Source organism: Chlamydotis macqueenii, chromosome 2 (genome assembly GCF_036417535.1).
Source record: "Chlamydotis macqueenii isolate bChlMac1 chromosome 2, bChlMac1.mat, whole genome shotgun sequence".
NCBI classification, from domain to species: Eukaryota; Metazoa; Chordata; class Aves; order Otidiformes; family Otididae; genus Chlamydotis; species Chlamydotis macqueenii.
In genome coordinates, this window is record NC_141557.1 from 4,826,248 (window position 1) to 4,848,353 (window position 22,106).

The 22,106-nt window shown below is 49.0% G+C and overlaps 1 protein-coding gene across 2 annotated transcripts; it reads left to right on the forward strand.

Annotated features, from left to right (window-relative positions):
• The first annotated feature begins 895 nt into the window (after window positions 1-895).
• LOC104478590 (cryptochrome DASH-like) lies at window positions 896-21,165 on the forward strand. Of its 2 annotated transcripts, none has more exons than XM_086741751.1 (14): window positions 896-1,031; window positions 1,158-1,330; window positions 2,723-2,816; window positions 4,060-4,190; window positions 4,848-4,996; window positions 5,367-5,455; window positions 7,277-7,350; window positions 9,039-9,128; window positions 10,991-11,070; window positions 12,808-12,867; window positions 13,927-14,084; window positions 17,566-17,685; window positions 18,713-18,889; window positions 20,517-21,165. In XM_086741751.1, exons 1-14 carry the CDS (start codon window positions 966-968, stop codon window positions 20,625-20,627), a joined length of 1,572 nt encoding a protein of 523 aa, XP_086597877.1. In that variant the 5' UTR covers window positions 896-965; the 3' UTR covers window positions 20,628-21,165. The 2 variants fall into 2 exon arrangements, with proteins under 2 accessions (XP_086597877.1, XP_086597878.1); XM_086741752.1 differs by having other exon boundaries at window positions 20,520-21,165.
• Window positions 21,166-22,106: the final 941 nt, after the last annotated feature.

The following is a 22,106-nucleotide window of genomic DNA, read 5'->3' on the forward strand; positions in this document are numbered from 1 at the left end:
CCAGGGAGCCAAGCAGGGCTTTGGGTTTGTTCTTTTTTTTTTTTTCACATTTCCTCTTACTATGAGAGCCATTGAATGAAAAAGAGGATCCTGAGGGATAATTCATTAAGGGATGTGTGATCACTACTGTCCGACATCACCTTATGGAAACCACAGGATGAGGCAAGCCTTTCACTTCAGTTGCTGCTGTTAGTTAGTGCGGGGAGTCAAAAACATTAATTATTGCTAATGTACAGCTCACCTTTTGTTATTCAGCAGGTGAGTGAGCTATCTGCAAAGCTGGTTCGCGTGCTAGCAGGCAAGGGTGCAGTCATCTTGCAGCCTTGGCACTTAAAAGGAGAAATATTAATCGATACTAATTGTCAGAGGCGGGTGAGCAGCGCTCCTCGCAGGGTTTCACCATGGCCGCACCCCAGCGCGGGGCCGCGCTTCTGCGTGAGGTGGCTCCTGGCTGCAGTTTTGTGGGAGATAAAGAGATTATGGAGGTTAAAAAAAAAAAAAAACAACACAACCACCCACAAATTGTGACTGGCCTGGGAAGGGCTCTGGTGAGAGGCGGCCACGGAAAGGCGGGGGGATCCCAAACCAAGGGAAACGGGCCTCCTGCCCCGCCGCCTCCTCTGCGCCCACACGGCCCCGGCCGACGCTGCTGAGAGCTCGTCCCGGTCCCGCCGCCCTCCCGGGACGTGGGACGGGGCATGCCCGTCCCCAGGGACCGCAAGGAGCCGGAGGCGGGACGGCTCCTCCCCGGTGGGGCGGGCTGAGGGGGAAGCGAAGGCGGCGGGGCGGGAACGGGACGGGCTGAGCGGGAAGCGGTGGAGGCGGGAACGGGGCGGGCCGAGGGGGCCGGGCCGGGCTGAGGGGGCCGGGCTGAGGGAGGACAGGACCGAGCCGGGCTGAGAGGGCCGGGCTGAGGGAGGACAGCGCCGGGCCGGGTGAGGCAGGACGGGCCCGGTCGAGGCACCATGGCGGGGGCGGTGAGGACGGCCATCTGCCTGCTGCGCTGCGACCTGCGCGCCCACGATAACCAGGTAGGGCCCGGCCGGCGGCTCCCCGGGTATTTCTTTAGAAATAAACCCGCTCTTGGGTAGGCGAGGGAGAGTTGGGCGCTGCATCCTTGCCCCCCAGAACTGACACAGCCCTCTCTGTGTTTCCAGGTGCTCCATTGGGCTCAAAGCCACGCAGATTTCGTTATTCCCCTCTACTGCTTCGACCCGCGGCACTACCTGGGCACCCACTGCTACGGCTTCCCGAAGACAGGGCCCCATCGGCTCAGGTTTTTGCTGGAAAGCGTGAAGGATCTAAGAGAAACGCTCAAGAAAAAAGGAAGGTAGTTGAGAAAGCACCATGCATATAACACATCTGTTTTTATTTTCTTTCTCTTTTTCAACACATATTTGTGCTGTGAGTCAAATCATGTCAGATACTCTGGGCTCTGATGATGGCTCGTTTCAGCCCTTCCTTCAGCCACACATAACCTCTGTTCAGATGACTACCTGTGGCACCTTCAAGGGGGCGAAGAGCCATCCAGGCTGTGTGCCATGCGGGGTTTTGCTTTCTTGAACTCAAATACCACAGATGGGTGTCAGCCTTGAGCACTTTGCCCAGAGTCCTGATGACTGGAGGCATGAACGTAAGTCTTTCGAGATGTAAGCAATGACACTAGCCACTGTGGCATGTGTCCTTCCTTGTCCCTAGCAAGTTTTCCTTAGGAGTTTGCTTCAGACAGACCAACATGGGTCTCACAAGTTGGCTTGTGGGACTGGACAGTTATGTTTGCTTATCCCTGTCCTGCTAAACCCAATCGGTTTGGTAGGCTACACTGTGGGAAGGGGGTCTTCATAGATTCCTCCTTCATTATGTCTTTAGAAACCATAATTGGGGTAGACCAGGGCCTGAAGGTCTACATGCTGAAGAATCCCTTTATCAGATAACGTCTGACTTTGCTTAGCAGGAGGGGCAGCAGCCAGCCTGTCTTCTCCCAGAGCAGCAGAACGGTGGTAGCAGAAGCAAGAGGAATGGCTCTGGGTTTGCAGTGCAGGTGGTGAATGTTATAGGAGACTGAAAGAACTGAGCAGTGGGGATCTGCACCCACACTCTGCAGTGAAGAGATTCAGAGCTGCTTGAATGCTGCTGTGCTCTTCTCAGTGGCAGATAAATGACTGGTCTTCTGCAGTGAGATGTGTGGTTGTGAAGAGCCATGCTAAGACCAACTTTCTCACCACAGCTTCTCTTTTGGTCTAGTTCCCTAGGTACACAGCTGGGCAGTTGCAAGGTGGAAGGGAAGGTTTTGTTGACTGTTACGAACACAGAGCATTCAGAGGAGAGAATCCCTCTGAAAACTCCCACATGAAAGAGGAGAGTGGTCTGCCCATAGGCCACCACTACCTGTGAAGGGGACTGAAAGAGGAATCAGTTCTTGAATCTCAGCCTCAGTGTGTGAGGGTGAACAGATCTGACAGATTCACTTTTAGGTAACAGCCTGGCTTTCTGCCCAGTCATCCTTTCTAAGGCATCCGGGGTGTAGGAATGTGTTTGACACAAACTCAGCCCCAGAGGCTTATAGGCCGTGTTCAGTGGGTCCTAAAAAATGTAGGCTAGTCAAATCCTGTCCGTCTGCCTCCACATGCTGCCTGTTCTCCGTAGTCAGGACTCGAGCCTCCTGTACACATAAATAACAAGAACATCAAACCCAATTCAAGCCGTTATTTTGTGTTTGCAGTACGCTGGTTGTGAGGAAGGGGAAGCCGGAAGATGTGGTCCGTGATCTGATTACTCAGCTGGGCTCTGTCAGCGCTGTGGCTTTCCATGAAGAGGTAAGGGAAATATTTGAATGACATTGTTAAAAGATCAAATTAGGTTGTGGCGGTTTCTTCCACAACCAAATAGTGATGCAGATTCTCTATGTTCAGGGCCTTTCTTGTCTGTGGTATTGTTAACCTTGGGGAAATGGGCTAGCTCCTGAGATGGGGGTGGTGTAGATGTCTGAGGGGGAGTCCTTGCCGGATGACAGCAGCTATTTGTGATTGATCACTTGCAAGTGCTGAGGAAGAGGAGTTGCTGGCAACTGGCTTTTTAGATCAGCTGAGTCCATTTGTCCTATTTGCATGAAGCTGCCTTTTCCTGGCGCCTTCCTTGCACAGGAAGATAGCTGCCAGGGGACATTGTATTGAGTGGAGAAAAGGCCCACGGTGAGTTGACAGCACCTGTGTTTAGGCAGTTGCCTACCAGCACGTTGAAGAATGAAACATGAGTGTGGTCCCAGACTGCTGATGGGGTTGGTGTGTCAGTGGCCTGTTTTCATTGAGCTAACTACGAGGTTTGATCCAGAGCCTGCTGGATTCAGTGGAGGGCACTGGATCCAAACCACTGGGCCTGGAGGCTTTGTGTACACACGCACACACACACATGTATGTACATAGATGCACTCAGTATTAGCAAAGTCTGGGCCTCAGGGCTGTCTAATGCAGGAATCACTCTGTGACCTGCACTGCAGGTATTCCTGCTGTCAGGCCTAAAGCCCTTGTAACTGGACAGCCTACACATCCCATTGTGCTTTAGTCCATGCAGCACTAAGAAAAACCACAGAGAATCAGACAAAAGGCCTCATCTGACTCCATAGCCTTTTTCTGACAGTGACCAATAAGATGCCCAGAGAAGACCACAGGACAAATCTGTAAAGATACTTCCCTGAATACTTTCCCAGCCTGCAAGAATCTGTGGCTCGAGGACTTCTTGAAACAGGAATGCTATCCTGATATTCAATAACCCTCAGTGGATTTCTTTTACATATACTTGTCCAGTCACCTTTCCAGTCCATGCCAACTTAAAAGACCTGAGAAGTCCTGCATCAAGGAGTTCCTTATTTTGGCATTGGCATTTCTAATGGAGAGTGAAAACACTTGTTGGGTTTGGCAGAGGGAAGCATACACCTCTCTCTAAAGGGATGAAGCTAAATGTGGAGATGAGGGAGGAGGGCAAGACCAGGGATCAGGGTCCATGTGCATGCAGGAGCTGAGGCCATCCAGCCATGGCCTCACTGCATTTTGTTCTCCCTAGGCCACGCAGGAGGAGCTGGATGTGGAGAAGGGGCTGTGCCAGGTGTGTAGTCAGCACGGCGTGAAGATTCAGACATTCTGGGGATCCACGCTGTATCATCGGGACGACCTCCCCTTCAGGCCTATTGCCAGGTGGGCTGCTCCATGGAGCTCCATTTATTGTGGGATTGATTTCTCTTTGCCCTTCCACCAGCACCGTTTGGATACTGAGTCTGCAGTGCCCAGAGTTCTTGTGACATTGCACTGGATTGCTCCATCACCCCAGCTGCCTGTGACAGTAGCCCTTTACTTGAGTACTCTTCATGGCTCACTCAATAGTCACTCAAGGTGTAGTTGATGGAGTTGAGTGATTCATGGTGTCCTATAGAAAATATATAAAATAAGGCAGAATAGTCAGGCCATAAAAATGCCTGTTTCTGTCCACTGACTGAAAAGGCAGCAGGAGCTTGCAAATTTTTACACTGAGGGCAGCCTTTCGGGTAATCAGAAGTTAGGTGAGATAAATCTGACCCTCATGCATTGCCCCATCAGGACACACCTTAAATTGAAGAGGCGCTATTTGCATCTGAAGCAGAAAGAAATTGGGTGAAGGACTGAATTTCCTATGGCTGCTAGCCCCAGGGGCATCTCCCTCCATCATGTACAACCGTACATCACAAATACTCGATTTCCCCTCAGGAGAGCGCAGCCTGGAAAGCTAACCCTCTCTCTGCAGAGGCTACATGGTGCTGTGTGGAGGGGCCAGGGCAGCCATCCTGCGGAGATCTGATTGTACTGTAATCTCTGCAGGTTGCCCGACGTCTACACCCATTTCCGAAAAGCGGTGGAATCTGAGGCGAAGGTCCGGTCAACCCTGCGGATGGCAGATCAGCTAAAGCCTCTGGCTCCAGGGGTGGAAGAAGGGTGTATCCCTACAATGGAGGATTTGGGACAGAAGGGTAAGAAAATTTAATTTGGCAGTTGCTCCCATGAAATCTTATTTAGGGATGTCTCTTGGTGAGAATCAAAACACAGAGGCCTCCCAAAGGCAGTGGTTGCCCTTCAAACTAAGTCTGTGGTCACTCATATAGCAAATGAAGGTAAATTCCCCCCGTGGAGGAGCTGCCCTGCAGCTGGGCAGAAAACATCCTCTTAATCAGTAATTTTTAATATATTTGATGTGACCCTTGTTTTAAAGGAAGACCAGGGCACAATCTTTTATTTCCTCAAAGCAGACATCCCTACTGCTGAACATCCCTAGATTTTAATCTCCCTAACTTTGAGGTGCTTTCCAAGGGGGTGACGAGGTGATGGTGTTTTCTGTGGCAGATCTTGTGACTGATCCACGAACAGCTTTCCCCTGCAGTGGAGGAGAGACCCAGGCTTTAATGAGACTGCAGTATTATTTCTGGGACACGGTAACTCTTCTATTTCCTTGTCTGCATCCTATCCCTCGTATATATGGCTGTGCAAGTGGGTGAGGCTGCAATTTCACTTCCTAAGTGTATTTCCTTAACCCCTGTATAACACTTTACGAAGGAGGGAATTAGCATTATCTCAATTTTTCAGAGAGACAAAGTAAACAAAAAAGAAGTCATCCAGGAACTGGGAATGTAAGCCAAATACTTAGGAACCTAATTTAGTGGCCATCCCTCTTAAGTCTTTTTTTTGTCATCCGCTTTTGGGAATTGGGACAATTTTTTAGCTCCTTTACCTTGATTTGCCTTTTCTGCTTTCCTGTCCCATGTCATCAGCAATGTAGTTCCTCCATTTTGGAGGAGTGAAAGGGGCCTGAAGGGCTGCAATTGCAACTGGAGCAAGGAACATTTGACCCCAGCTGCTACTCACAGTTAAAAATAGTAGGAGGTTTCTAATAGTCTGGTTTAAAAACTTGCAGCCACTAATTGCAGCTACTTCTTGCTCCCTCACTTCGGTGGAATGAAGCTGCTGCTGACTACATTTTGTCTGTGCATCCTGTGAGCTGTGCTGCAGAAGCTCCTGCATTCCCTTGCTGCTGAGGAGCATTGCCATGGTTTAACTCCACCACGCAACTCAGCCCCACGCAGCCACTCCCTCACTCCCCTGTGAAATGGCAGAGAGAATCGGAAGGGTAAAAGTAAAGAAAACTCATGAGTTGAGATAAAGACAGTTTAGTAGGTAAAGCAGAAGCTGCATGCACAAGCAAAGCAAAGTAAGGAATTCCTTTACCACTTCCCATTAGTGGGCAGATGTTCAGCCATCTCCAGGAAAGCAGGGCTCAGTCACGTGTAACATGTTACTTGGGAAGACAAACGCCGTAATCCTGAGCGTCCGCTTCTTCCTCCGTCTTCCCCAGTTTGTACTGCTGAGCGTGATGTCATACGGTGTGGGATATCCCTTTGGTCAACTGGGGTCAGCTGTCCCGGCTGTGTCCCCTCCCAGTTTCCTGTGCACCCCCAGCCCACTCACTGGTGGGGCTGTGTAAGCAGCAGAAAAGGCCTCGAGGCTCTGTAAGCACTGCTCAGCAATAAGTAAAACATCAGTGTGTCATCAACACTGTTTTCATCACAAATCCAAAACATAGCCCCATACTAGCTACTGTGAAAAAAATTTAACTCATCCCAGCCAAAACCAGTCCAAGCATGCATAGCTTTACTCTTGGTCAAGCATTAATACAATCTGTGCTGGAAAACCTGTTCCTTCTTTTTTGTTATGCAAGTATTGTCTTCCCCAATGAGCTAGAACAGCATTTTAGCAGTTGTAACCCGTGCAGCAAGGGGATCAAGGAGAGATCAGGCTTCCCTGTGTCAATGGAGTGCTCAGGAAACTGGAAATACGGGTGGCCCAGAAATAACAGCGATCAGGATTCCTTGGCTGCTGTCAGACACTGCGGTTCTCAAACCCAAACAAGCAGCTGCATGGACGAGTGAACCGGCCGCCAGTCCCACTGGTGCTTTTCAGTGGATTATTGGTCCAGAGTCGGGTGGGTGTGGGCCAGGTTCGTAGCGCTTGTAGCAAGAAGTGTGCTACAGGCCGAAGTGGGGAGCATAGTTTGTGACACGCATCCCAGAGCTATACAGGAAACTGCTGGCCTGGTTAATTCCTGTGCACTGGAGGCAGTAATTTGGCAGTTCTGTAGTCCTTGCAGGCAGCCATGAGAGGGAGCTGAGCCCTGCCAGATTGTTCTAGCTCCGCTATGAAAACATCTTTAGCAGGTTGCATATGAAGTATTAAAACCTTTTGTTCTTTTACTCACACAGAACCTGGTTGCATCTTACAAGGAGACTCGGAATGGGCTGGTGGGAATGGATTACTCAACTAAATTTGCACCATGGTAAAGATTTTTGTTGTGAGATTGGAAGCTCCTTTTCTGCTCCCATCCCAAACTGATGTTACCTGTCTGCTGAGTGCCCACTGGGCACGGGTAGGGGTCTAGGTGTGATTCCTTTTGCCCTTTTTGTTGGCATACAGCAGCCTCAGAGCTGCTTTTTATTGCACTTCCAGGCAGCAGGTCCCTGTAAATATTCCTACAGTTAGAAACTGTTGAAGTGTAGCAGTACTGTGCCAAGAGCCCGGTGTGCTGAGGGCAGAGATGCGGACAGGGCACTGGAGAGAGGCACCGCTTGTCTCTGCCTTTGTGCTGTTCTGTGTATCACAGGTGGCTGAGAGTAGCCAGGGAAGAGGCGTAGCTTCAGCGTGTTGACAGGGCTGTGGCAGAACTCAATCCAGTCTTGGTTTGCTGAATATTGTGGGGCAAGTCACCTCACCTCACTGCCACTCTGTCTTTCTGTGAGGTGAAGAGACACTTCCGATTATTCCTATTGCAAAAGGATCTCTTGTTTGGGTAAATATGATGACTTCTAATTAGGGGTTTCAGTCTCCAGTGCTGGAAGGGGCAGAGTTAATTCCAGACTGAAACTGCAGCAGCAGAACTCAGTTCAGCCTAATCCTGAAAACATCTGGAGTGTTTTCCCGACAGAATTTCAATGTAAAACAATTTTTCTGAGGCTCTTACAGGTCAGGAGTCCTCATTTGCAACTGGCTTGTGCTTTAATGGTTGCAGTGGATGGCTCCACCTGGTGGCACTTCGGGATCCCAGGACCCCTAGCACTGTAGAAGTTCTTCATTTGTGGCCTCCACTCGAGTTTTCCAACCTGGCCACCTGCCCAGAGCAGACAGTCTTGATCTGCCTGCCCTAAAGTGTTCCTCTGTCAACAGATAATCAAAATCATTGCAGCCAGTCATTCACGTCTCACGCTGGCCATTTCTAAGTGTTAGAGCTGGTCAACAAATAAGGGAAAACTCTTCAGGCCCTTTCTTCCTGTTTTCCAAAATTCATTAGAACATCAAATGTTTCCACGAGCCCTAGTGGGAAATTGCAGTAAAATACATTTCTAAGAAAATCAAAGTAAAAGCTGTTCCTTAGCACCCTTGTGATCAGATTGGAGTCTACAAGCTTGCACAGCACAGATTTGGAACAAAGGGAAGGAGCCCAGTGAGTTGAAATGCTGGAGCTGGGTTTGAATCTCTAGTTTGCCTGCCTTGCCTGAGATTTTCACCGAGTCACTTGCCTTCTGTGGTTGCTCAGATGAGAGACTGCAGGTGTGGGAGCCCTGGACACGATAAATGGGTTTGTAGTGAAAGGGGAGCTGTTGAAGGGCTGGGACGGTTGATGTAGAGGCTGACATTTGAGATCCATTTCTGACTTTGTCATTGGCGTGCTAAGTCACCAGCTGATCAAGTGTTTTAGGCAAAACTTCTGTAAAATTATTTATCTCAGGAGCTTGGAAACTCCTGCAACAGATATGCTGGGAAGGGGAGGATTTTGATTCTCCGATTGCAGAGTTGGAAGAGTCACACAACTTGACTGGCGCCGTTTGGGAAGTCAGTGGCGGAACTGCAAGCCAAGGAAGAGTTTTCAGACAACAATTCTAAACACAAAACTTCCCCTCCACTCCCTCTGCGCAGACATCAAGCTGTCAGTCCTGCATCGCATTCAGGACATCATTCTTCTGCTTGCAGGCTGGCGCTGGGCTGCATTTCACCTCGCTACATCTATGAGCAGATCCAGAAGTATGAAAAGGAGAGAACGGCAAATCAGAGCACATACTGGTATGTCCCTGCACAATCACCGTGGTTTGTTTTCTCTGAAAAGGAAACCAACATCTCATGCACATGAGAGAGTGATTTGTTAACTTTCTTCTTAATTAATGTTTGTTTTTCCTGTGCCTGCTGTCTGGTTCCTCTGGGTTGCATTGCGGTTCTGTTTCAGTATGGATTTCTGGTCTGCCTTTGACATCCAGAGGCTTTAGGCACTTTATAAGTAAAGATTATTAATGCTAGTTGTCATAATTATTGCTGGGAAATTGCGGTTGATTATTTTTAAAACTGATCTCTGTAAATCAATACCATCCTTCTCCGTATTGTTATTATGGGCTAGATCGGAAGGAAGAAGAATAATTTACAAATAAAAGCCAAGGAGTTTCTCACGCCAAGGCTCAGTGCCTGTGCGACTCCTACAAATCATGTGGTGTCAGAAGGACCTCTGGCCACAGTCCAGCGAAGGCCCCGTGCTTGCTTGGCTGTTTGACCATGACCACAACGCCATAGCAAAGGAGAAGAGGGGACTGGAAGTGGGCTTAATGCCTCCCACCTTGTCACCCATGCTCTTCCTCACCCCACTGCTGGCTGCTCGGCTGCCTGCAGGTTGTCCTGAAGGAGCCCAGGGGGCAGTTGAGGTCAGTGTGTCCATCCCTGGACTGGTCTTGAACTTCCTCATGCACTCTGATCTGCCCAGACACTGGGAATTAGAGCCTGGAAGGGAGCTTTCATAGAGAAACAGGTTCATGTTAGAGCCTGGCCTAACACAAGACCTGGATGGGGAAAAACCCAAACCAGGAGGTCTGTGCAGACTGTAGAACTATGTTTTCATATCGGTTTGTTACAATGCAACATGTCAAACTGCACAGTGGTTGGTGAAGAACAGGCAGAACATTGCCAGCAATTCCAGCCAAAATACTTAATTTCATAAAAATTCAAATGGCAGATAAAATATCACCATTTGCCTGTTGAAGTGTATGCTTTTTTGTTTTCTTCAAAGAGAATTAAGAGAGGAAAGATTTCAAAAAATGAGCATACTCATGTTTTTCTCCATCTAATAGCCAGCTAGGCTGCCTGCAGCCAGGGTGCCATGGTGATCTGAGCATTTAAAAGTGATAAATAATTATAAAAAAGAAGCTGTCAAGCTCCCAGACACTGCAGTGAATTGTACAGTGAAGCACAGGTCGTGGTTGCTGCACATGAGGGACTGAGTGAACCTCAGTATCATGACAGTAGTTTTTAGCATTTGGACAGTGTCTTGTTTTGTAATCAAGTTTTCCAGAAAGATCTCGTAAGCCAAAACATCAGCTGAGCAGAGTATTTCCAATATGCCAGAGTTGAAGCAGGTCTCAGAGGCTGAGGTGCCATCATTTTATAAGAAGCGCTTTTTATATAAAATTTTTATTTAAAATTGTCTATTCTCTGTGTCCCTAGCACATGGTCTCATGCGTTAGACCACTGCAAACCCAGGTTTGAAAGATGTCTTTAAGTCCCTTACAAAGGTTATTGCTTAAATCAACACAAAGCTCTTAGGAATGTGCTGACATGCTTGCTCATGCGGAAGCGCGAAGCTAAATCAGGTCCTCGCCCTGCTCTTTGGAGAATTACATCCCAGGAGGGATGGATGAGAAACAGGTTTCCTAAAATTCTGCTCCTGCACTTGAGTTACGGAAAGCTTCCCAAGTGATGGAAAGTTTCCTTTCACTGTAGTCAGCCAGGTGCGAGCTAGGCTTGGGGTGAGAACTGGTATCATGTGAAATTGCTCGTTGTGAATAAATCTCACGGTGTTAATGATGGGTGCTATGGAAGCAAAATCCTAATTCAGTAATTTTATCTGACCCACAGTGAAATACAGCCATGGCTTTGTGTTCTAGGGTCCTGTTTGAACTGCTGTGGCGGGATTACTTTCGATTTGTGGCCCTGAAGTATGGCAAAAGGATATTCTCGTTAAGAGGTGTGTATGGATCACCATATTTGGAGAGGAAAAGTACAATCTTACAATCTTACTTTTGCCCTAAATCTGATTAGATACAGGGAGTACTATTAACACGTGTCAGTGGGAAACAGCAGCACAATAAAAGTAAAGATGCTGTTTCCCGAGACGCTCCACCTTTGGAGAGAAGCCAGGCTTCAGACTTGCCCACGTTCACCAGAGGATCTGGGACTGAGCAGGAACTGATCCAGCAGTATGAATCCCAAGGCACCAGCTATTCTTTCTGCCTTGCACTGCACAGGAATTGGAGTGGGATTCAGTTCCAGACCCAGTCGCTTACGTGCAGTTGTCTACACATGAAATTGGGGTCTGAACTCTCACTGCAGCAACGAATATAGAATCACAGAATCATAGACTCATTTAAGTTGGAAAAGATCTTTATGATCATCACATCCAACCATTAACTTTGCACTGCCAAGTCCAGCACTAAACCATGTCCCTACGTGCCACATTTACACATCTTGTAAATACCTCCAGGGATGGTGACTTCACCACTTCCCTGGGCAGCCTGTTCCAGTGCTTGATCACTCTTTCAGTAAAGAATTTTTTCCTGATATCCAATCCAAACCTCCCCTGGAGCAACTTGAAGCCATTTGCTCTCGTCCTATTGCATGTTACTTGGGAGGAGAGACTGACATCCACCTCTCTACAGCCTCCTTTCAGGTGGTTGTAGAGGGCAATGAGGTCTCCTCTCAGCCTCCTTTTCTCCAGACTAAACAACCCCAGTTCCTCCAGCTGCTCCTCATAAGACTTGCTCTCTAGACCCTTCACCAGCTTTGCTGCTCTTCTCCAGACACGCTCCAGCAACTCAATGTCCTTCTTGTAGTGAGAGGCTCAAAACTGAACACAGTATTCAAGGTATGGCCTCACCAGTGCCGAGTACAGGGGGACAATCCCTTCCCTACTGCTGGCCACGCTGTTCCTGATACAAGCCAGGATGCTGTTGGCACTCTTGGCCACCTGGGCACACTGCTGGCTCATGTTCAGCCGGCTGTCGACCAGCACCCCCAGGTCCTTTTTAGCACTGGGCAGCTTTCCAGCCACTCTTCCCCAGGCCTGTAGTGTGCCTGGGGTTGTTGTGACCCAAGTGCAAGACCATGCTGCCTGCCTTGGTGTAGATGCACTTCAGTTGGGCTACTGATCCTGCCATCTTTTCAGGAGGAGAAGCCCTAATTCCTATGTGACCATTCTCAGGTGCATTCATGGCTTCAAACACATCAATAAGTCTTGTGTCTTTTGCACTGCAGGAGCAAAGTGTTACTGAGGACTTCTGCCAGGTAATTCTGAGTTTAGTACCTGCTACAGAAACAGATTTCACATAAACATTGTCCTGGAGTAAAATAAAACAAGAAAATATTAGCTTGGGCCAGAGCACATCTCCAGCTGCTTGTGAGGTCTGAGTCACTTTTAAGTAAAAAAAAAAAAGAGCAAACACCAATAAAACAAATAATCAAAATCTGTGCAGGCTTGAGCATCCTCCCTGGCATCAGAAATCACTTTGGAATGCTTGAAAGGAGGAACAGATCATCTCTAAATCTTTGCAGAAGGAACATGGCTTGTTTGTAATACCCCTGAGAGGGCTAGCTTCATCCTAACGTCTTGCGTCGACCAAGGTGCCTCTGGCTGTCATTGTTTTATTAATAACTGCCTATGTCAGCAGTTATCTTCATTAGCAATTCGGTTTTTTTGCCTTAATAGGGCTTCAAAGTAAAGAGGTTCCCTGGAAGAAGGACCTTCAGCTCTTTGACTGTTGGAAAGGTCAGTAGGAACCACCGGTTTGGCTAAGCGTGCTTTTGTTTTCCACATGTCTGCATGCTAACGTGTGCCGTAACGCTAACTCAGATTTCTGTAGGGGACTGTCAGCATGATCAGGCCCTGATATTTAAACTGTTCCCACCAAACAAGAATCTAACCTCTCGGTTTGGTGTGAGTGCCTTCCCTTCTGAGCCTGAGCACCACGCAGGAGCAGGCCTGCAGGGTATCATGAGTGGGCAGGCTCTGCCCGGTTGTGAGATGCGCTGCAGTTAGATTTTCCTGCACAAGGGGAACTGTTTACGACCTGTTGGTCCCTTCTGTTTAGTCACACAGAGGCTGACCAGCCCTTCTTATCAGTGCTAAGTTGTTCTTCCACTTGGTTTTGTGTAGAAGGTTAAAACAGCCTTCGAATAAATCACGTCTTTTGTTATGCCACAACCTTTTAATATCCTTGCTTTTCTTTAGCTTTTATAACTTTGCTGTCACATGAATAGCAAGCACCATGTCTCAAATTAAAACCTGGAGGGACTAACAGATTAAAGTATCAGAATCAGTGAAACACACACCTATATATCTTTCTTCACATTAATGCCATGTGTGTCCATTTGCACACAGGTACAATAAATCTTTTCCTTAACAATAGACAGGGCTCTCTACTTTTCAGGTGCTAACCCCTGGGGACTTGTCCAATACATTCCTCTCTGCTGTTAGTCCCCTGTCAAGAATGTTTCTGTTCTTGGCACATCTCACTATTGTGTGGATATTTATTTTGCTCTGCAAAATTCCATGCAATCCACCTGATTCATTGTTTTTCCAGTCTGAGATTTTTCTATTCCTTTTTCTTTTCTTCCCCCAAATTCTCCTCATTTTAATTTTCAATATAATTTCCCATTTAATTTCCAGTGGATCTTAGCGGCTGCTAAACCTCATTGAAATCTCTCACTGCTTCTCTATGCTGGCACTGTCTTACTTGCTTGGGTGGCTGTGAATGCACGACCACAGGTTGGTTCATAAGTGCCCAAAAATGTCATCATGTCTCAGCACTGTCTTTTGTCTCCGCAGAGGGCAAAACAGGGATTCCGTTTGTCGATGCCAACATGCGAGAGCTGGCTGCCACAGGCTTCATGTCTAACAGAGGGCGGCAGAATGTGGCCAGCTTTCTCACCAAGGACCTGGGTCTGGACTGGAGGATGGGGGCAGAATGGTTCGAATACCTGCTGGTAAGACTGAACTCTTCGTGTGTCTGGAGTTTGCGCTCCTGGCTCTGAGTGACAGACAGGAGGACAGCTCTATCTAATAAGGAAGGATACAGAAGATGATCATTAATTTTCAGGCTGACACAAGTGCATGTAGATACTGTTTGCATGGTATATACTTCCCAAAGCTCATGTAAGAAAAGGGAATTTTGCCACAGTGAAGCTGTCATCAACTAAGATGTAGCTAGGAAGTCTGCAATTATAGTTTTCATCTTCCATGTAGGGTTTTGCCAGAGATCTGTCACACTTGAGGAAACTTTTAAACATAAATTATGTTAAGAATGCTCTGATTTGCTGACCCCAGAGGTTGAGGAGGAGGACAGCCCAGAAATAGAACACAAAAAGAAATGTGTTCTTGCCACTGTAGCCAGTGCTGGCACAGCGTCTTTGCATCAATCGCTGTGGAGAGGGAAGCCATCTAGTCAAGAACAGGCCGAGTGTGGACAATAGCTGAATCAGCTTCCAGAGAGCTCCACCCCAGCTGGAGGGATCCTTCTTCATCTGGTGAGTCCCAGGCCTCCCTGCCAACTGGAGCACCAGTTTGTTCCTGATACCAATCAGCAGTCACGCAAGCACGGTTAAGTAGCTGGGTCGCTTCTCCATCCTCAGTCCCTATAGATTCTTCCCAAGAAGTTCTGAACAGGCTGGCAGTCCCCAGTTCAGAGGCACAGAGCCTCTGTACAGCTCTCTGCATCTTTGCTTGGTTGCCATTTGTCTCTGGTGGTACTGGTGAAGAGAGCATCAGTAGCACCTCAGTGAAAACTGAGGCTGACGAGGCGATAATCTGCATTTGTCCCTCACCAGGCTGAATGGTACAGATTGAAAAAGACTGATATCAGCGTCGCATTAAAGATCTTGTCTGTAGGATACAAGAGGCTATTGGTAATCAGAAAACTTTCTATTCACTAGGATGGCTGGAGGTACAGAGAAAGCCCAGGCATCTCACCATTATCTGCAATTAAAAGAACCTTTTTTTGTGACTGTAATTTTTTTTTGAGCTTCCTTGAAGCTAAGCTCTGACATGGCTTTGGCCACGGAGATCTACAGGAAGATCTGGGTGTTCTTCCCATTGCTGTGTCTCACACCAGTGCTGTGCACAGTGGTGGGCTTGCACAGTAACACGGTGCAGGACTTCTGCAGGATCCTCCAGAAAGTGGTGTTGGTGGCTGCATGCAGCGATTCTTTTCCAAATAAGAGCAAGAGCCCCCGCAAACGCATCTGCATGTGCCTGTTCTGCAGAGTGAGCCACTAGGACCATTTTCAATATTTTGTAGAATCTGGCTTTTGATGGCATTTATCAGCTGTGGCTTTCAGAGCAGTCATGAAGGTGACTTCATTTCACAGAGAGGACAGCTTGCTTCATGTACAGGCAAGCCTCATACTCAAAGTCACCAGTTAATTAAGAGTTGGGAGTCAGGAGCTGAGGCTTTGCTCTGACAGGCGGGCAGCCTTGCCTTCCTCAGATAGAAGCTTGGTTCACTTTGCAGTCAGACTCAGAGGGCCATGGACAATTCCAGCTTCTGCTCCCCAAATGAGGAAGACCTGGAAGGTCTCACACTGGAAAGACACTCCCTGGATTACTTACCTTTTTTCATATGAGCGTGAATGTTACCAGCCTTGCTGGAAGCAGATTTGGCGCTCTGCACTGGCCCTTTAATCTCAGGAAGCCCCAGATCCTGCCTGCCACTGTAGGTTGGTGTGGCACAGGCTGATCCTTGTGTCCTTCTGCCCCTTCCCTTCAGCTTGTGTCACACTGATACATTGCGAGACAGCTCTGTTACTTTGTCCTAGCGGCATTCCCAGAATAACACACAGGAGACATCAGTTTGATGGGGGAGATACGGCTATAGAATGGTAGAGACCAGAATGAAACTGGTCTCCCTCGTCCCTAAAAATGGAAAGCAATGTGTATTTCATTTCTGATACTTCCAGCAAAGGCCCACGAGTGTTGGTGCGTGCCTGTGAAGAAAAGGATGTTTGTCATCCACACCAGATAGGCAGGTAGACTAAGCTCTCCGCAACCCGCTGAAGCCCGGGGAAAGGCCGGGTACCCCTGGTGTCCTGAGCAGAGAATGTCTCAGCTCTGATTTCATTCACAGGGTCAGGCCCCAAGGAAAGGGAGAGAAACAAACCAAAGAGAATGCCAGGAAGGGGCAAGGCTGAGAGGGAAATGAGCTTGCCTCCTCCAGTCCCCCTTGGATTTGCCCTCACCTCCCACACACGCTTTCCTGCATGTTAATCGTGCAATCAGGCCTCCGATGGCTTCTTTCTTCCCCTCCTTATCTCACCGGCCGGAGGAAGAGCCGCTGCGAAGGGGAAGCCTGGTGCAGGGCGAGGATGGCTGGCTATTGATCACCCTGTCCCCAGCTGCCTTCTGCCATCTGGGTGCATTGAGCTCCCCGCTTTAAGGAGCGGCTGAGATTTTGGAAACATCACCGTGTGGAATGGTTTGTTGCTGCAGCTGCAGTGAAGGGAGAACAGCGCTGAACCTGCTCAGTGACGTGTGTTTGCAAACTCTGCTGCAGCTGCCAGCTACGCTTTCGCAATGCAGACACCTCTCCTAGGAATGTGCCGAGATCCCACGCCCTATTTGCTATCCCTGCCACTCCCCTCCTGAGCTGGGTTTGAATTGTCCCACAACTGAAAAGCTTCTGGTGCTGGATTGAAGCCACCCTGCTCAGCTGAAGGGCACTTAGACTGGACCATGTTCTGCTCTCATTTGTGCCTGTTTCAGGACCCTTGCTCCGTTTTACATAAGCATCCTTGAGAGTTTTTTATTTGTTTAGATGTAGAATAACTTGATGTGCAGCCTGCTGAGTACATCACGATAGCTCTAGTGTTCCCCATAGTAAAGCACCTCTGCAGCTCTCTGTGAGTTGAGGTTTATCGCCTGATGAAGGCTGAGTACAGCAGGGAAACAACTGCAGTGTTTGTACTGATTGAATCTCCGTACGCTCTGCGTGGTCGCTCTGTACAGGCTGAGTTAGACTTTCTCCTATCTGCCTAATAGGATCTGTAGTCTCTCATAACCAGTTAGGAAGAATTTTCTCTAGCATTTGAAATGTACTGGGCTACTGTTTCTTGGAATGTCAGCAAGAATAATTGTGATGAAGTCTGTCAGATGATGGCAGAAAGAGAAGGACTTTTTTTAAAAAAAAGGAAACTGAGAAAGAGATTTTGGTTGGACTTTATTTATCTCGTTGACATAAGGACCATGAAGTGAAGTAGCCTGGGAAGCTGATCCCAGCTGTACACAACAGCCATCCAGCGTGGTCCTCTTCAGAGCCAGATGGCTGTACCTGCGTGAGAGCTCTGACTACCCCAGTGTGGCCAGACTGATTCCCAAGCGAGGAGTTTTCCCCTTGAGACACGGGGTGGATGGGGAGAGAAGATTCACCAAGGGCCAGCCCACCTCTTCTTACTGTTTCCTTCCTCTCTTCTCAAGGTGGATTACGACGTTTGTAGCAATTACGGCAACTGGTTATACAGCGCTGGTATTGGCAACGACCCACGGGACAACAGGAAGTTCAACATGATTAAACAAGGCCTGGATGACGACGGCAACGTGAGTCTTCTTCAGCTGTCTTACAATGCATGGTGCAGCAAAGCATCTGTGATAGTTTCAGGGAACAGAGGAGATCAATCTGCTGTGTGGGGACTGCTGCGAGAACAGTTCTGTGATCTCCTTGCCGACAGTCGGGCAGGTTCCTCGTTGTTGTACAGGAAGATCGGACGTTTACTGCGGTCCCCGAAGAAGCTGGTGCTCTGTACACCCTCCCTGCCCTGCCGTTGGTCTGTATGTTTCGTGTTTCATCACCATTTCTTCCGGGTAACAGCCACATCCCATCACTATCTCACACAGCCATTTCCTTGAGCACAGAGCAGCTTCTTGGAGAACTCAGAAGTGACAAGACAGATGGAGCTGCTCCTCAGGAGGTCCTGGAGAGTAGATTAAACCTGACTGTCCTCTGTAAGTGGTGGAAGCAGATAAATTGCCCTTTCCACGTGCTTAGCCAGCGTTCATATACCAGATTACCTGCTTCCACCCCATTCCTTAGCTTCGAGGCAAACTGCGCAGTTGCTTCAGCACTGTAGCTAGCAGGACTTTGCAAGGAATCAGAAACTAGTCCTAGTCGGGGACAGAGCAGTAGGATTAATGGGAGAGATTCAGGGGCAAGGGGAGGTCATCTTGCCATGCACAGAGGTGGCTGTGCAGCTGAGCTAGTCACCCTAGTTTCCTTCACAGCCAGTGGAAAGAAAAAAAAAAAAGACTCACCGGGAGTGACCTCATCTCACTGTTTCCTGAATAGAGCAGGCAAACTGTACCAAAAAACCACCTCTCTTCTGCTGTTGCCTGCAGGGTGAACCCAGGAGAGAAGCTCCAGTACCTGTGTCTCTCTGTTTAGCCACAGATTTTCAGTAGGAGGTTTAACAGGAGGGGCTAAGACTTGGCAGAGGTAACTGATGCTGTAGTACCTCAGCTTCTTTACCTGGAAATCAGGCTTCTCTCTTTCATGTTAAGAAAGATCCTTGCTGGGAGGCCCTTACAGATTGTTACTGAACGGATCCTGTCCTGTTGGTTCTGTTTGCAGGGGGATTACGTCCGGCTGTGGGTCCCAGAATTACAGGGCATCAAGGGAGCAGATATCCACACCCCCTGGGCACTGAACAGGGCTGCTCTCGCCCAGGCAGGAGTAACTCTAGGCGAGACCTACCCACAGCCAGTTGTGACAGCCCCGGAGTGGAGCCGACACATCAGCCAGAAGCCCGTGAGTACCGGGAATGCTCGGGTGGGGTGGGAGGGCTCCAGGCAGCTGCCGTGCATCTGTAGGAGTGCCTGTGAATTCTGCTCTTCTTTCTCAGGTATAAAGGGAAAAAAAAAATTGCTTTAATGCGAAGTCACGTTACCTCACAGCAGATGCAGCTCTGCACAGGGACTTGGCAGCCAGGGTTATTTAGCTGTGCCTGTCCTAACTTTTCCTAGCTTGTGTCTGAGGCACAAGCCCCAGTACCAACCTCCTGTCATCCAGTTACATTGTGGGTGGATTCCCCAGCACGATTTTTGCCAGGGCCAGTAAGAACGTCCTGAAACCTTGTTCAAGCACCATTGGAGGGTACCAGGTGCTAAGGACTGCCACAGTCTTGACAAAGCCACCCTACGCCATCTGGACATAAACTGTGCCAGGCCAGTTGGCTTTAGGGCTGAAGAGCGAACCCATGTTTTGTTACTATTTTATAGGTAGCTGTTCTTCCTCGGGTTTTTTCCTTCTGGATATACGCAGTGCCAGATACGAGCGGAGGGATGGGGCATCTCTGAAGGCCTCCACTGGCCTAACCACCCCCCAGTGCGGACGGACAGAAGGGAGCCAAGGTTGATGCTGCTTCCACTCTGTTCATGAGGTGGAACCTCTGCCGCGTTAGAGCGCATCCAAACTGGAGTCAGCAAGACCAGCGAATACAGGAGCTGGCTCTTGCACTTTGCTTTTTGGGTGCACCTGCCCTGTAGCATGGGGACAGATTAAGATGTGGATGCTGTGACGTGTCAAGACTTGCATCTGCTGACTGGGCTGCTGTTCTTGGAGGAGATGGGTATGGAAGGAAAGTGCTCTGTACTGGGTGGGGTCAGTGGTGGGGGAACTGGAAGGGAAGGAGGAAATGGATGTCACCAACGCTTGCGTATTTCAAGGGGTTTTCAGCATTTTGTCTTCCGCTGTGCATCCTCCCTGCTTCCTCCTGAGTAAGGATATTTTCTGGAGGCTCAAATTTAGTTGTCATATGATGTCCAATGAAGAATGAAGCATGTCTCCATTTTGGGTTTTAATCCCAAGGTGCAATACCACATTTCTCAGACCAGATTCCTTTGCCATGAGTGGAAAGCTTTGTGGAAGCAAAGCCTTCCACTTCCGGCCGTGCTGTTGAAGGGCTTGGATTATTACCCTTCTGAGATCAGAGAAAGGACTCTGTGAAGGAGCCCCTTGGTAAGACACTGGTTTGAGGCAGGGATGAAACTTGAACCCAAAAAGCTCCTTTGTTTTGTTTTGGTCAACTTTCCAGCTCACCTGGGGCTCTGTGGGCCTATGCTGCCACACTGTGAAATTAAAATCCTCCTATGAGGGACTGATGGCCCAAAGTTAGTGAGGCCTGGAGAAGAACCTCTCCTCTCCTAAACTCCCCAAACTGAGTATCAAAACACCTTTGAAAATACAGAACCAGCTCTAGGCTTGGACTTAGTTTTCTAAGTCCAAGCCTAGAGCTGTGCCTGTCAGGCCTCCTTGCCTTTTTAGTGAACGTGAGAGAAGTGCCACGTGCACATTTTTCTGCGTGTCAAGGCTGCGTTGTGATGAGATTCACTCTTCAGCAGCAGTAAACATCTCACTATTCATCTTTAATTTGCAGCAGGGAAGAAGCCCCCATCCCAGGGGCAGGAGAGAACCCGCACACACGCCAGCGCAGCACAAGGACAGAGGGGTAGATTTTTACTTCTCTCACAAGAAGGACGTACAGTGAGGGCTGGCCGGGTGCGCGCTGGAGCAGCGCTCCGTGGGAGGTTTCGCTGCTGAAGATGCCAGGATAACAGTGAATCTCCCTGAACCAAGGCAGTGACACGAGCCTGGCCACAGTGAAGTGATCTGCCCGGTCAGCGTGCCCAGGGACACCAGCTGGACCTGGATATTTGGAGGCTGCGCATCAGCCCTGAGTGTGGTGGTCGGATCTCGGGCTTTCGCTTTGCTTAGGCTGGTGCTGTGGGCTCCCTCGCTCTCCAGGAGCGGTTGCCCTTCGGCGCTGAGGCTCTGACTCCCATGGGTGGTGCGTCGCTCTCAACCCTTTGGTTGAAAGGGGCTGTCTAACGTAAATCCACCAAAATGGCATGGCCTTTCTGTTTGGAGGTGGTGTGGCTGCTTTCCCAGTGCCTCTTGCTTTGCACTGATGCTTACAGCTCTTACAGCTAAATTTCTGCCTGGAGCGGACGGTTTATGTGGCAGGTGTTCAGTTAGAACTCTTTCTAGTGAACTTTTTAATGCTACTTTTTAATGTTTTAGAGCTTTAAAACTATCGATCATTGTGCAATTAAAAGTTTTGCTACTGGAATATTTTCTCTTCCTCATTTCCACAGAGATCCATAGACAGAGTGAGACTTCAGAGGCCCTTCTTTTACTGTGTCTCCTGCAGTACTTTGGAGAAGCCGTAAATTCCTCTTGAAACCTGCCCTGCAGTCCTTGCAGCCCTCAGGTTGTTTTTGGTACCATCCTGGAAAGCTGGAAACTGTTCAGTTCATAGCTGAGAACTGTGTTTTGTACTCGGCACCAAAAACCAATCGAAAATGGTTCCTCGGCCGTGTTAAGCATTTTGGTTTAATGCAGAATGTTGTTGTACTCGCTGGCAGAGTTTGGGAATTTGGAGATAGATAGCCATGTTTGTGCTGCCGTGGAACACTGTCACCCCATGGAGAGCCCACGTTTGAACCCCTAAACCCCCAAAGCAGGCCCCTCTCAGCAGACAGGACACGGCTCTGGGTTTATTACCATGAGGGACCCATTTGGGCCTGGCTGATAAAGAATAATACCGTAAATCTGTAAAATTTCTTTGAGCGCTTACTTGGGTAGATCGGTTCAGGACTGGACTGCGAGAACTGACATGGAGCACAAAAGCAAGTTATTCTTCCGAAAGGTGACAAATTAAGTGATTTTGAACACACGCCCTGTCAGGGCCACGTCAATAATCCCACCGTCTGTTCTGTTAGGGGGCTGGATAGGAGTGTGGCCGTCATGGGGCGATTTTGGGGGGAACAGAGGAAAACGGCGTGGGGGACAGCGCTGTTCCCGCTGTGGCACAGGCGTCTCCCCCGTCCCCGCCCCACGGCTCCGTCCCGGGAGGCGCGGAGCCCAGGCACCGGCCGCTACAACAGCCCAGCCCCGCCGCTCCCCGCGGCCGGCGGAGGGCGGGAGGCGGGGCGAGGCGGGAAGCGAAAGGCCCGCGGAGCCGCCG